We start from the raw sequence: 15,781 nt of genomic DNA, 5'->3' as shown, positions 1-15,781 counted from the left end.
TCGCTCGATGCGAGATGTTATAAGATGTACCCCCAAGTAGTTATTAGCTGTTACATGTTCAAGTTGATTTCTTAATAAATCATCTTGAGGGAGATTGGAAGACTCTTGTTGAATGGATCCAACAACTAGGTAATTATGATTCATTCTTTACTTTTCGTGAACAGCTACACCAACACGTAGTGGAAATATACGAGGAACTCTTAGAAGAATAAACAAACCCCAATGTTCAAGAAGATCAAGAAGATGATCGGGACCCTGATGAGATTGAAGAAGGACGCGATATTAAGATTAGCGAAATAAGTTCAGATGAGGAAGATGATATGATCGAATCTTATGATGATCATGACGGACCAACAATGGAGTCTAAAGAGGACCTGACTGAAAATGACGCATGGATCTAGAAGTCAACTAATCTCCGGGAAAAGAAATAAACTAGAGATAGCCATAAAATGAACCCCCCTACTAGTTGTTCAATGCTTGTATTAGGAAATTTTGTTCCAAGTGACATTTTGAGATTGGTGTATTACACTTGGAAGACGGCTTATGTTGAAATAAAAATTTCTTTTTGAAATGAAAATTTTCTCCCTAGATATGTGATCTTATCTTTTCCTTACAGATGGTAACCACTCGATAAAGAGGAAACATGGTTTCCAACACTCCTAACAGAAGAGACGAGGATGGCAATGATAATGAGATACATCACTGTAATCACAACGATAACAAGAACGTAAGGAGTGATGGACAAGCCAGGGAGTCCAATATCAATGAGAGACGACAAGACATGATGGAGAGAGTCCTGGAAAACCTCTTGACCTACGTGGCCAGGAAAGAACTAACAAAACATACGACAAATACGTTAGAACAATATAAAAGACAACAACCGCTCGTATTTAAGGGAAGAGCAAATGACGACCCTAGCATAGCCGAATATTGGCTAGAGAAAATAGAGAAATTGCTCTAGCACTTATAATGAAATGACGCAGAGAAGGTAAATTGTGCCACATTTATGTTAGAAGAAGAAGTGGGGAAATGGTGGCAAACTACAAAGTGAGCCCTGTAGCGATCATTTTCCAATTCAGGACAGGGGTTGGGGTCAAGCTAGGCACAAACGGTGACGTGGGAGACATTCAAAGAAGCCTTTAATGCCAAGTATTTTTCTCGAAGTTGGAGAGAGGAAAAAAGTTGGGAATTTATGAAATTAAAACAAATTGGTGAAATGACTGTAACCCAGTATGATACGAAATTTACCCAACTTATCAAATATTTGCCTATGTATGATGTGAACGAATGGTAGAAGGCATAAAAGTTCTTGTCAGGACTACGAGTGGAGTTACAACAAGCTTTGAGTACTTGGGCCATTGATACTTATGGGGAAGTATTGAGCCGGGCCCTAACCATAAAAATAAACCTTTTACGGGTAAGATTGATGAAATCTAAGGAAACGAAAGGAAGCATAGAGCATAAAATGGGGAGTAAGAATTTTCAAAGCAACTGACAGTGCCCTCGATGCAAGAGAAATCACCTAGGGAAAAATGCTCACTAAGGCTTATCAACTGCTCCGTGTGTGGGAAAGAATGACACATGGGAAGAGAATGTCCTAAGAAGAAAGAAACACCTCATATGGGAAATCAAGGAAAGATCATATGCTTCAAATGCGAGCAACCTGGGCACATCGCACGAGATTGTCTGAAGAGGCTGAGAGTCAAACAGACTTAAAAGATGGGAGATGCTCGGGCCCACCAAAGATGTGTTTTTAACTTGACAAAGGAGAATGCAAGGACAAATCCTGCAATCATTCAAGGTATACTCTTTATACTAAAAACTCCTTTGCATACATTAATAGATCCAGGATCTATACATTCGTTCATTTTGCATGCATCGGCTAGGAGTTTGGAGATGGAAACTAAACATTTAGGGTGTTTGATGATTATCTCAACTTCTATAAGAAAAACCACGGAGACCTCGAGGTTAATTAAAAATTGTGGAGTTAGCTTGAGCGATAGTGCATTTCAAGCTGATTTGATACTGCTAAATGTGAACAACTTTGATGTCATCATAGGAATGCATTTTTTGTCCAAATATGATGCCAACATAGATTGTCAGAGAAAAATAGTGACTATAAGAAAGCCCGGAGAAGAACCAATCAAATTTTGGGGACAGGGTAACTCCAAGGAAAGGAAAATGATTTCAGCACATAAAGCAGTAAGATCAATGAACAAAGGGGCATACAGATACCTACATTACAAAAAATCAACATTTTAACGATAGAAAATTTTGTCGCTAAAATATCAAAATCCGTCGCTAAATTTTTTAGCAACGGACTTAGTGATGGGCACCTATTCGTCGCTAAAAAGGGTGTCGCTGAAATTTAGCGACGGATATTTTTAACGACGAAATCAGCAAGTATTAGCTCGTTAAGTTCAATATCTCTCTGATACTCTTTAATCGAATTATGAAAAACTTTCTCGAATATATAATTTTGCAATCAAGTGAACCATTTAACTGATCAATTAGAGATAATATGCTAAACTATTAAATCGATTAAATGTTTTCCACTCGAGTATTAAACTAGCTGTAGAATGTCAAGTCTCTAAACTATGGTAGCAATGGACTTAAGTTTATCTCAAATCGAATAGATTTTGATTCTTTTAGTCAAGTACGCGAAGTACCATAGTCGAATACTTTGAAAAGAATAGAGAGCAAATTTATGTATCTCTTTTTCCAATTGACTATTAGGAATTTTATAGCTGATTGATAATTTGTCCATTCGAATACTGAAAATTGTTTAATTGAGTGTTCTTTCTAAAGCACATCTACTAATCTATTGTAAGCTATCTAGTGTTCAAATAACGTTATCCATTTAATCGAGTATGTAGTATAACTCAGTTGAGTGAATTAGCTTGGACAAAGAGTTAGTCTTTGTGGTCTAAAAAGTGGTCAACTTAGTATTCATGCAATTGAGTGAAGCTTGTGCTCAATCGATTGACCATTATGTCCACTAAAGTATGTGTTAAATTCAATCAATTATCTTTATTTTCACACGAGTATTTATATGCTTAAATTTAAATTTATAGTCGTTCCTAGTTGTTGTCTACGCATTTAATGCTCACTTATTTGCTTTTACATATGACGATTAGTGCATTAAATGCTATACGAAGATTCTTAGATAAAAATTGAATGAAAAATTGAATTTATAATGCATTTATGACAGTTAGAATGAGAATGTCTTTGCAAAAATCATGTTTATTCTTTTAACCATTAAACAAAAGCTAAAGAGCATTGAAGATAGCAAGCTATAAAAAAAGAAAAGGCGGATAAGTCTCCAAGCTATTCCTAAAGAGTTCAAAGAGTCATCATCATATACATCTATTGTATTGCAAAAACAAAAAGAGTACTTACACTTCCTATTCAAAATCCTCTGTAAATTGAGAGAAAAATCATTGTGTTGTGAGTTGTATCGATAGCTTCTCCTTTTGTTAAAAACCTTCACTCTTTCTAAGGTGTTATCGGTTTCCCCTGATCCAAGAAAAAGTAGTGGTTCGATTAGCCTTGAAAAACTATGTAAAGATATTATAGTTGTTCTCATTAAAAGTTATCTAGTAAGTTGTTTGGTTGAAATCCTTAGTGAGGAATCAAGGTAATGAAGTAGGCAGTGAAACTGAACCACTCTAAATCATGATGTGTTGCAATCTTTTGATTCATTTACATTTCATTTATAGTTAACCTTTATTTTCAATTTTTGGGTAAAAAGCTTAATTCACACAACTCTTAAGCTAACTATATGTATCATCTATAATCTCATGGTTTTGTAAACTTATTCAAGAAGTTGGTTGTAGTTTGGGTTGACATTAATGTGAATGTATTTTAGAGAGAGAAAGAAAGAGGAGATGATGAAGGAAAATGAAAGGTGATGGAGAAAAGAAAGAACTTAAGGGCAAAATGGTAATTTAACACTATTTTGAATATGAATGATAGGTTTTTGTTATGGAAAATTTTATTTGCAGCCAAGTATTTTTCTCTTCACAGCACATTTTACTAAAATTTAATATAACTAAAATAATTTTGAGGAAAACCCATTTTTGCCCTTCTCCTCTCATCGTTGATCCCCCCATCCTTTTCTCTGTTAAATCATCGCCACCAGCTTGCTTCCTTAATAATGGCCACAAAAGCTGTCAATTGTCAAGGAAGAAGGAAGGGAGGAGATCGAAGGCCATGGCGACGACGAATGACGACCATGACTACTTTAAAACCCATCATCGCACCCGCTGGCGGCTGAGTTCCTTGCGGTCGCCCATCATTGCAAAGCTCCCACCAACGGCCACATTGCTCATATCAACGTCCGCGACAAATGCGGCCTCCCATCATTACACCCAAACTCCAGGATTCGAGGGAAAAATTATTTTTCCCGAATCCATGGATTTTGGAGAATCATTCTTTCGAATCCATGGGTTTCGAATATTTGGTTTTTTCTAAATCCATGGATTCGAAAGAATGTAATTCTTGGGTTTGGGAGAATTAGTTTTTCCCAAGGCCATGGATGAGAAGAATGCAATTCTCCCCAACCCAGTTTTACCAATTCTCCATTGTTCACTGTTCACGTGTTGTGTTTCACCTGTACGGTAGAGCAGATCCATATTAAGACATTGATTTCTGAACACAACATCAGCTTGGGAGTCTTCAGCCATTTCAAGCAATTCATCCTTCAATAATGTAACTTTAATTATAAGAAACAGAAAACATATGACATGAAAGTTATTTTCTGTAACTCACAAAGCATTAGTAACACTGGAAACATAATTGCAGGTCATGTAAAAAAAAAGCAAGAAAGTTTAATTGCAAATCAGCAAACTGCCTATTGTGGCAATTAGAAAGAGCAAATGCAAAGCAGAGATATAATCACATGAATTAATTAATCAAGGTGTGAGACTTTGCCAGAAAATTCCAGAAATAAAAACCAATGAAGTTCGGAAAATCTTCAACTTGGATAAAAATCTTCAACTTGGATAGTCACAATTTCCCTCATATTTGCGGCCAAAATAAACCAAGGAGAATTGGTTTTTCCCAAATCCATGGATTCTCGGGGTGCTTTCAAAATTGCCATGGGGTTCGAGTGCAATGATGGGTGACCATGTTCATTGCAGCCTTCGATAGGAGCGATGTGGCCACTGGTGGGAGCTTTGCGATGATGGGTGACCACAAGGAACCCGACCGCCAGTGTGTGCAATGATGGGGCTTTGAAATAGTTATAGTCGTCATTCACCGTCACTATAGTCGTCAATCTCTTCCCTTCTTTCTTTCTTGATGACTAGTAGCTTTTGTGGTCGTTATTAAGGAAATAAGCCGACGACAATGATGAATAAAGAAGATGATGGAAGGACCGATAATGAGAGAAGAAAGGCAAAAATGGGTTTTCCTCAAAGTTATTTTAGTTATATTAAATTTTAATAAAATGTGATTGTGAAAAGAAAAATAAATAGCTGTAAATAGAATTTTCCTTTTGTTATTTCTAATACGTGTAGGGTATTTTTTTCAATTAGAGCAAACCTGGAGGATGATTATTATAATTTTTTCAAAAAATTAGACACTAGGACAAATTTGTCTTCTACAGACATATATAATTAGAGTCAAATATAATTATTAAAGAAAAAAAACTAATAAATGTCTCTAAACATAATATTATATGTTTCTAAACCATTCAATATGTGTCTCTAATAATAATAAACCAGACAGATATATTTGCCAGTTCTGCCATATCCGCGCCCTGTTTGCTTGCTACTTTAATTATATTTTTAGCGACAATTAATATTTATAAAAAAATGCATAATAAATTATTTAAAGGCACATAACAAAATATTAAGAGACATTTTTAATTTTTGTCTCTAGGAACTATATTTATTTGTGTCTAGAAACAAAATTTAATACAGTGGGAATAATCAATCACGCAGAGAAAATCAAATGGAAGGCTTTAAACATGACAAAAAATATAACAAGCCTAAAAACAACATGACCATGATGATAAAGATAATTTATGTAACTCAATGATCAAAATGTATGATTGGTGGCAATGGGTATACTCCCCCACTAGGGTTGCAAATGAGTTGAGCCATTCAGGTTCGGCTGAGTGTTCAGCTCGAAAAAATTCGTTTATTAAGATAAACGAGCCAAACTTGAGTATAATTTTGAAACTCAATTTGTAAACAAATCAAGCTTGAACTCAATAAATTAAAATCGATTCATTAACTCGTGAGCTGACTCTATTAGAGACTCATGAGCAATTCTGATTAAAAGTTCACGATTAGATATAATAATATATGTATGTATATTATATGTAAAATACTTGTCCTCTTTCCCTCCTCCCAAGAGACCTATTTTCTCTACTCTCTCTCTCTCTCCAAGAAATCGTTTTCCTCTTCCTCTCTCTCGTATCTTTTTCCCGTTGCTCTTCTTCTCCAGTAGTCTATTTTCTTATTCCTCTTCCTTTTGCCGCCTTCATCTCACCAATACGTCACCTCTCGCTGTCTTGTCTTTCACTATTGGCTTGTCTCTTGCTACTGACCACCGCTGCATTCTCCATCTATGTTGCATGTTGCCAGCTGCACATTCCTCACTCTCTTGAGTGCCATCGCCGCACAACCTTCTATTCTTTTAGTGGTGGAGAGTTTGAGCTCAACTCGTCAATCGAATTTGATGAGCCAAGCCTGAGCTTAGTTCATGTTAACTGAACTCAAGCTCAAGTCATGATTTCAAGCTCGACTCAAACTTGAGCCTGAGTTCATATATGCTAAGCTCGAGTCGAGCTTATCAAAACTCAGCTCGATTGCAACCCTAGCTACTAGTGATTAGGAATCAAATCCTTTAATTAAGTCACTTAATCATTTGTTATTATTAGTATTATTATTATTATTATGGTAAGTAGCATCATCTTGCGGTAAATCACACCAAAGATCACTAAGTTTTAGTGTGTTTTCATTTTAATTACTAAACTTTAATTTTTTTCAATGTTATCACAAAAATTTTAAAAATTTTGTAATATGATCACATATAAGATTTTTCAACCACTTTATAGCCAAAGTGGGTGACGTGGCCTTGATCTGGCAAATAATAAAAATATTATACAATAATATTTTAATATAATATTATTATATATTGACACGTGGTACAATTTGATTGGTTATAATTGCATAATAATTTTTATTATTTGTTATATCAGTTAAAAAATTTTATTTGTGATCATATTATAAAATTTTTTAAATTTCTGTGATCACATTATAAAAAATTAAAATTTAATGATTAAAATAAAAAATATATCAAAATTTAATAATTTTTGGTATGATTTACCCCGTGGGGGCAGTTTGTTCTTATGGTAGAGCAGGGAAAAAGCATCTGTTTCCAAAAAGGGGGCAGGGAATTAAAAGCGGCGCGGAACGTACTGTGAAGGCAACGCCACACGCAATATATGCGCGTAGAATAATAAATGCAGCACACCAAACCAAACTACCATCTGCTGTCATGGGTGTGTGTTATCTCCAGTTCCCATCCCAACTGTGCATATGCCCAAGGCTTTAACTACTACTACTACCACGGCATGAAGGAATGAATTCGGCCACGGGCCATTACCCATTGCATCCTAGTGCCATTGGGAAAGGGAGTCATTTACTATTCCAGCATGGCTTAAACATTTTCAATAATTTCTGATATTCATAATTTTGGTTAATTTTTTAGAATAGTGATTGGAAAACTCAAAGGTTGAATTTTCTAAGTTCACTTGGCTAATAAATGTTAAATATTAAACGGATTTTGCACTTGATATAAAGTCTATTTAATAAATATCTTTAAATAAATAAATGTATATATAGTTGAACCACTTGTAAGTGACTTGGCGTTTGACTCGATAAGAGCTCATTTATATCCGACTCATGTTATAAATGAGCAAGTTTGAGCAAGACAAAGATCGGCTCTATTCAGTTTGTGAATAAGTTTATAATTAGGCTCACAAAACAAGCTCGCAAGCAGACTCGCGAAATAAGTATTTTTTATTATTATTTTTAATATTTTATTATTATTTATTCTTGTATTTGTTGTAAAGATGTTTATATTTTTTTTGACCAATGTTATTGCATTTGTTTTGAAAATTTATGCTTTATATTTATTATATTTTTTATTATATAAAAATAAGTTTTAATAGATTTAATTAAAAAAAATTATGACAAACTCGAGCTTAACTTGCCAAAAACTTGTTCATTATGTTAAATGAGTTATCTCGAACTCAAACTGTAACGACTCTAAAGTGGGTTTAGGTGTTTTAATACTTGACATCAGGGTAATAGCAATTAAAATGTAAGTCTAGGTATCTTTTTTTAATGCTTAATGATAAATTTCCTTGGTGACACATAAATAATTTTAGATTGCATAATTTTATTTTATGGTGCATGGAATCAGAAATTAAGTGAAAGGGCCTCAATTAAATAGTTAATGAGATGTCTAACCGAAGTAGAAATTAAGCCCGGTGGACTTGGAAAATATGTATATGCGATACATGTGATTTGGACTTAGGCCCATGGTGAGAAATAATTTGGAAATAGTGGGTTTGATGGTGTAATAAGAAAATGGGGAAAATAAAATAAATTAAGTAGCATTTGTCAATCAAGCCTCTGGATATTTTTGTTTGTAATATGAAAAGAGGGTCATTTTAGTAAATTCTAGAGCTAGCGTGCAGACTTGTACGCACTCCTTTTCCCCAGCAACCTTTGTGCGCAAATATCATATTTCAGTGCAAGGTGTATCCCTTCTTTTTGAATGCACTGTTCCATTACTTCTTTAGTCCCTCTCTGTGTTCTTCTTCTTCTTCACCTTCTCCATTTTATTTTCTCACTTCTGTTGCTGTTGTTGTTTACTTCTTGTGCGTAGGTGGAACTTCTCTCTGATTTCTCAACAGGCAAGTTCTCCTGCTCTTCTACGTTATCTTTCAGTGCGAGCTCTCTCTTAGATATATTCTATTCTATATTACACTGTAAGGTTCCTTGATTTGCAAACTGTTGTTTATTGTGTCACCTCGCTGTTAATGTTTTCTACTGTGTCTATTTTGTGTGTAAATTCCCTAGTTGTTGTGAAGACCATTTGATGTCTCAAGCAGGATTTGATTCACCCTAATATTTGTTCAATGAATGTCATTTCTTCTTACTTACAACGGGGTTTTGCTTAGCTCGTTGCTCTCTGTTCAGACATTTATATATGTACATGTTGCATCATATTTGGAAGCTCTCACCCATAGCTGAATGTTCCTTGTCCATCCAAATGCCTCTTATATATATATATATATATTTATATATATATATATAAGTGTTGAGTCTGAATGTAAAATGCTAAGTCACCATTGAATGATTTCATTAAGGTATTTGGAGGTCTTGCGCAAACAGTAAAAGCCTCAACTGAAAATATATAATTGTTCACCTATATATGAGACCCACTTATAAATACATATATACATACATGCGTAACGAGCTGATACCCCTCATCCAGCGAGCTCTTGCCCACCTCTTGACTGCAAGCTCGTTGAACGAATTCTTATTCAGCTCATGAGCTCGAGCCCGTTCTGAGCTCTTTCCGCTTGTCCTTTTCGCAAGCTCTCCTGAGCTTCCTCCATAAGCCGTGAACTCATGAGCTCGAACTCGTCCCATAAGCATTGACCTCGAGCTCGTCCCGAACTCTTCCCATAAGCCTTTGAATGGGAGCTACCTGCTCACACCCTATCTATTTACCTTTCCTTAACTTAAGTAAATATTTGCATTTTCCTTAATTTATATTTTACCTTTCATTTACTTTAATACATAAATGTAAATAAGAAAGTACTCCCTATTTAAATTCAATAAAAATATCAAAAAATCAAAATTCATAACAATAAAAAGATAGAATTTTGGTTTTAATACAAATTCACGAATTTGCAATTTTACCACCATCGAAATACATAGTTTTCGTTTCTTGAAAAATTCATTAAAAATCATTTTTACAACAATAAATGCTAGTTATCAAAATACCGGGAGTTAGTTTTTCAAGTTGAAGGCATTTTCAAAAAATGTTCTAGTTGGTCCTTAGCCTTAGAAAAATTTCAAGTTTATTTCGACCAGTAATTTCAAGGCCAATTTTTGGAATTCACTTTAGGAGATTCTTTAAATGTCTTTGAAGCTCTTCATATATATATAAGAATGAGAATAATTTGGTTTTCATTTGAACAAATAACACTTGATCATATGAGTGAAAAACTATCCAGTATTGTGAGATGGGCATAAAATATATATATATATATAAGTATGGAAACAGCTTGTGAGATGAAATTCATGATGTTTATATTTATGTGGAAGTGAATGCATAACACATTTCATACACATTCGGTATGATCATATTATGAGGCATAATATTATTTATCTTTGCGCACCTAATATTTTGCGCGGAGAGAAAGGGGTACTCTAGAGCACCTGGCACGGGACGAGGTGGCCATACCCAGGCAGGTTGGCTCCATATTTATTGTAAGGTTTTGTTTATGTGATATACTTTGGCATGTGTTGATTTATGGCTTGCGAGCCTACAAGATTTGTTATTGATATTAAATTTATATGCACATTTGCATAATAGTACATGGTGGCATGATACATTTAATTTGGAATTGATCAAGTCTTAAATTGTGATACTTGTATACATCAGTCGAGATCTAGAGTACTCTCTTTTGGTGTCACCTTATTCTTGGTTCATGATCATTGTTTATTGTCCTAAAATTTGCTAGGCCTTGTGGCTCACTTGATCTTCTTTGCTATTTCAGATAAAGGAAAAAGCTATTATTGGGGGTGAGTCCAGTGGAACTAAGGCCTAAGAATAGTGGTGTACGGGGACGCGTCCTAACTTGAAGATCCTGTTTAGCATTTTGGTGAGGCTTGAGATGAAATGATTCTTATTTTGTATGGTCGTTGAGCCCAAACTCTTGAGCTATTGGAAGTGTAATTGAACTTAAACTTAGTTTCCGCTACTAGTGAATGAAATGAGTTGTTTGTTTAATTATAGTTTGTTTTATATCATCTCTGTGATGACTTCCTTTCGAATATCCTATGCTAGCGGGAATATTCAAGAGTGGACCCTTACACAAACTTGTTTAACATGATAAATGAGTTTATAGTGAATCAAACTCAAGGTTAGTAAATTTTTACAAGGTTAGGATTGAACACATTTTTTAACTTTAATCTACCTCAAGCTTGTCAAAATCCTAACATGCCGAGCAAAGCTAAAGTCACTTTGATGACAACCATATATATACACACACATAATATAAACATACATATACATTATGGTAATATTTGTTAACTAAGATATAGAATAAAAAATATAAGATATAACAATTATTTCAGACTTTTATCATTTCCAATATATTTGTTAAAGTTATTTGATGACTTTTGAAAAAGAAATCATGTAACTTTTTATCTGGTATTTTTTAGATATGTTTATCTCCCTTCATCTAGATAAATATATCTTGGATATTACAGATAAGAAAAAATGATGCATATATAGTATATTTTAAAAATTTTAATAAATAATTTGATAAAAATTTTAGAATATTTCTTAGTCTTATCTTTACTATTCTATATTTTTGTCCAAAAATTATTCTAACTTTATATATCTTGATACAATCATATCTTATCAATTACCTATATGAATACAGAGATTAGCATACACATATATGCATACATACACATATATATATTCATATACACACATACATATACATTCATGATTCATACATACATATACATGTGTTTATACATGTGTATAATTAATTTTTAAAAAATATTTTACAAGACAAATAATACTAAAAATAAATAAAAATAATTCTATATAAACTATTTTACATAAAAAATACTTTGTAATATAAAATATTTTCCGGTTTGTTAAAATGACATGTTGATTTACCTATACACAAATACACACACGAGCGCGCACATACACGTGTTGATCAACAAAGCTATATATGTAAGATGAGATGTCGATGTTTATACATAGTAGTAGTAGTAGTAGTACTGTCTCAGCCCCAAAGGGAGTGGCAGTTAATTAAAGCAATATATATTCGCAAACAAGGCTATGTTTGATATTTTCAACTAACTACACCCTCCAGAAGACACAAATAAACACTAAACCTGCCATTATTTCTCAACACAACACAATACACTGTCTCATGTTTTGAGTCTAATACTTTATAATTATTTTAATAATTATTCATCATATGACCAACGAGTTTAATCAGGGAGATGAGATAAATTTAATAATCTTTCTTACTTCTTCTTCTTCGTGATTTGGATCGACGAAAAGGCTTCCAACTTACCAGGCGATCTGTCTTTCATTAGTGATAACTTGTAATTGGAGTTCATCCAAATTAATGACCTGTAAAACTAGCTAGGGTGTTGACCTCACAAAAGCAGCAAGATGGGCAGTACTGGTCAATTTGAATTTTTCCCATTCTTCGAAAACATCAAAAAATATGAAGGAAGAATGTGGAAGGGCAAGTAATTCGTCAGTAGATCGAGCTACCTAGCTAGCCATGTTGCAAGGTCAAATTCCAAAACAAAGGCCCCCTGCGCCTGCCTGCCCGCTCGCATCCACTATAATAATTACATGTTGCATTTACTCATACTGGTGAAGGCATTTATGGCCTTTCAACTACCCACCTACCTATTAAACCCTCTCCTTCTCACCTTTCTCTTTTACTGCATCTCCACTCCACTTCCTAGCTAGCTTCAGCTCCTACCATGGCTTCTTCTTCTTCTTTTTGCCACATTTTTTTGACCATACTGGTGGCGCTGGGTGGCGCTGCCGTTGATCAGGCGCAAGCCCAAGATGCTGCGGGCGGCAGAAGAGAGATGGTGCCGGCGATGTTCATATTCGGAGACTCTCTCATCGACAACGGCAACAACAACAACCTGCCTTCCTTAGCCAAGGCCAACTATTACCCTTACGGCATTGATTTCCAGGGCGGCCCTACTGGCCGCTTCTCCAATGGCTACACCATGGTCGATGAAATTGGTATATACATTTAAGAAGCTGCTGCGCGCGGCTGCTCCTTCCCTCCTTCTGTTTCCCAGCATTTTGGCTTGAGTTTTGTGTTAGATTTGCTTATTCTCTCGCTCTCTTCAGGAAGCTTGTTGTTTCCTTGTTTCTATTGCTTTTTAATTACCCTTCTCTCTGCATGCACGTATATATGTAGAGATCATTATTAGTCAGTGGGCTTTCCAATTGGTTTGGTGGAAAGGTCAAGAAAAGGTGGTATAAATTAAGATGGTAGCTAGCCATTTGTCCCTGCAAAATGGTATATTAATAGAAAATTATCTAGCAAAAGGGCAAACGTATATTTATAGGAAATTCTGTAAAAGAATATTTAAAATCATTTGTGTCCTTGACATTAATTATGTAAATATAAGCCATTATCATAATGACACTCTTTTTTGATTATTTAATTACTAATGAATAATTATACCATGCACATTGGTGAGATTTCTATATAAAAGTTTGGCATGTAAGGCATTAGGGTTTCATGTGAATTATGTGGCATAATGTTCATATAGTATAAAGCTGTCACTTTGTATTCATTTCTCAAGAAGTTATAAAAAGCTTATTGTTTTTACCAAAAATAAATAAATAAAAAGAACAAGAAGCTTATTTATATATACTACGTACTAATTAATAACATCATTTTCTGTAATGGGTATTTAACCAGCCGAGCTATTGGGACTGCCCTTCATTCCGGCCTACTCCGAAGCTTCCGGTGAACAGATGCTTCACGGAATCAACTACGCGTCGGCCGCCGCCGGAATCCTGGACGTCACCGGAAGGAATTTCGTAATCTCTCCACCTCATCTACTTGACAAATTAAAGCTACTTCACTCTGCTTCATGAACTTTCACTAATCAATGTGATTGTTTGCATGAATATTGTCGAACAGGTGGGTCGAATTCCATTCAACCAACAGATAAAGAACTTCGAGAACACACTGGACCAGATAACCAACAACCTCGGCGCCGTCGATGTCGCGCAGGCTCTCTCTCGCTGCATATTCTTTGTCGGAATGGGCAGCAACGATTACCTCAACAACTATCTGATGCCTAATTACCCTACTCGCAATCAATACAATGGCCAGCAGTATGCTGATCTCTTGGTTCAGGAATACAGCCAACAACTTACGGTAAGACAATTAATTACTAGTAATGTTCCGAATGCAATTCGAGTAATGCTTTCTATGGTTACTTAAATTAGCCATAGATAGTAAATCATGCAAGGCAATATATATATATATGTGTGTGTGTGTGTGTATGTTTCTTCTAACATGTTGACTGTGGATGCTATGCTTTTCCAGAGTCTGTACAATCTTGGAGCCCGGAAATTCGTGCTCGCGGGGCTCGGGCTGATGGGCTGCATCCCCAGCATTCTGGCTCAGAGCGCGAGCGGTGGCTGCTCCGAGGAAGTGAACCAACTGGTGCAGCCTTTCAATACCAACATGAAAATGATGATCAACAACCTTAGTGGGAATCTCCCTGGTTCGCACTTCATATTCATCGACGTTCGCAACATGTTCCAAGACATTCTTGCCAATTACAGATCCTATGGTATATATGTTAAGATGGCTTTTCTAATGGTATATATCATTTTCTTTTGTTTTAAGAATCTTGTTCATGATTTTTGGGGAAAATGCTCGCAGGATTCAATGTTATAAACCGTGGTTGTTGTGGGATTGGAAGAAACAGAGGTCAGATTACATGTTTGCCGTTCCAAACGCCGTGCCCAAACCGGGACCAGTATGTGTTTTGGGACGCCTTCCATCCTACGGAAGCAGTGAACATTATAATGGGGAGGAAGGCTTTCAGTGGCGATCAAACTGTAGTTTATCCCATGAATATACAGCAGCTTGCCAACCTTTGATTCGTCCGACTCTTTGGTGATAGCTAGATCATCTGATGTGTCTGATGCATGGAGAACTGGAGGATCTGATTGATGATGAGAAGGGAAGAATTATATATGGTGATGTCTGTCATTTGCTGCGTGATTAGAGAGATTAATCTTTGTTTCTACTTTACCTTCTTCATGAGTTGTGGGTTCTTTTGTTTTGCCCTTTTAATTTCTTCACCTGTGTTCTCTGTCTCCCTCTCTCTCTCTCTCTCTCTCTCTCTCAGATGAATATCCTCAATTTAATTGCTAATAATTGACTAAACCACAAAGCACGCGGATTAATTTAATTACATTGGCTTTTCGTGTGGGTGATTAATGCCTTGTTTTGATAATGTCGTGGGTTGATGGAAAAGTATTTTTGGACGTATAAAAGCTCTTTTACACGCATATGTATTGTTTGGGTGATAGGAAAGAACATGTCAAGTTACTTTATCATAATTATTAAAATCCAATTGAAGCGGTTGAATTGTGAAGTAGTCACTAAGTGAGTGGGATTTGGAAAATAGATTTTTTTTTTCTTTTTATTGGGTTGAAATTAAATCTTTCCATACACCTTAAACTCATAAAATTGGGTGAAATTCATATTTTTGTACTTATAATTTCGTTTTTTTGTGTAATTATTTAAATTTTTTTATTATTTTAATTACACTCCTACATCTATATTTTCTAGTTATTTAACTCTTATACTTTGTTTTTTTTTTTTTTTTTGGTAATAACTCGAATTTTTTGTTATTTTAATTACTCCTATACATGTATTTTCGAATTAATTTAACTTCTATATTTTGATATATAAAAGAAAAAAAAG

The 15,781-nt window shown here is 34.9% G+C and overlaps 1 protein-coding gene across 1 annotated transcript; it reads left to right on the top strand.

Annotated features, from left to right (window-relative positions):
• The first annotated feature begins 12,739 nt into the window (after nucleotides 1–12,739).
• Nucleotides 12,740–15,145, top strand: LOC127808072 (GDSL esterase/lipase At1g71691-like). Its single transcript, XM_052346414.1, has 5 exons — nucleotides 12,740–13,059; nucleotides 13,751–13,872; nucleotides 13,976–14,215; nucleotides 14,387–14,636; nucleotides 14,729–15,145. The coding sequence occupies exons 1-5, from the start codon at nucleotides 12,786–12,788 to the stop codon at nucleotides 14,947–14,949; spliced, it is 1,107 nt and encodes a 368-aa protein (XP_052202374.1). The 5' UTR covers nucleotides 12,740–12,785; the 3' UTR covers nucleotides 14,950–15,145.
• The last annotated feature ends 636 nt before the right edge of the window (nucleotides 15,146–15,781 follow it).

The sequence above is a fragment of the Diospyros lotus genome, chromosome 8 (assembly GCF_014633365.1).
Source record: "Diospyros lotus cultivar Yz01 chromosome 8, ASM1463336v1, whole genome shotgun sequence".
Taxonomy (NCBI): Eukaryota; Viridiplantae; Streptophyta; class Magnoliopsida; order Ericales; family Ebenaceae; genus Diospyros; species Diospyros lotus.
The sequence above is the reverse complement of the archived record's forward strand: the minus strand, read 5'-3'. Positions and strand labels throughout refer to the sequence as shown.

Excerpts from the sequence above, each read along its gene's own strand:
- LOC127808072 (XM_052346414.1), top strand. The coding sequence starts at position 12,786 with ATGGCTTCTTCTTCTTCTTTTTGCCACATTTTTTTGACCATACTGGTG. Across the intron at positions 13,873-13,975 it reads ACGTCACCGGAAGGAATTTC|GTGGGTCGAATTCCATTCAA; the intron begins GTAATCTCTCCA and ends ATTGTCGAACAG. Across the intron at positions 14,216-14,386 it reads AATACAGCCAACAACTTACG|AGTCTGTACAATCTTGGAGC; the intron begins GTAAGACAATTA and ends ATGCTTTTCCAG.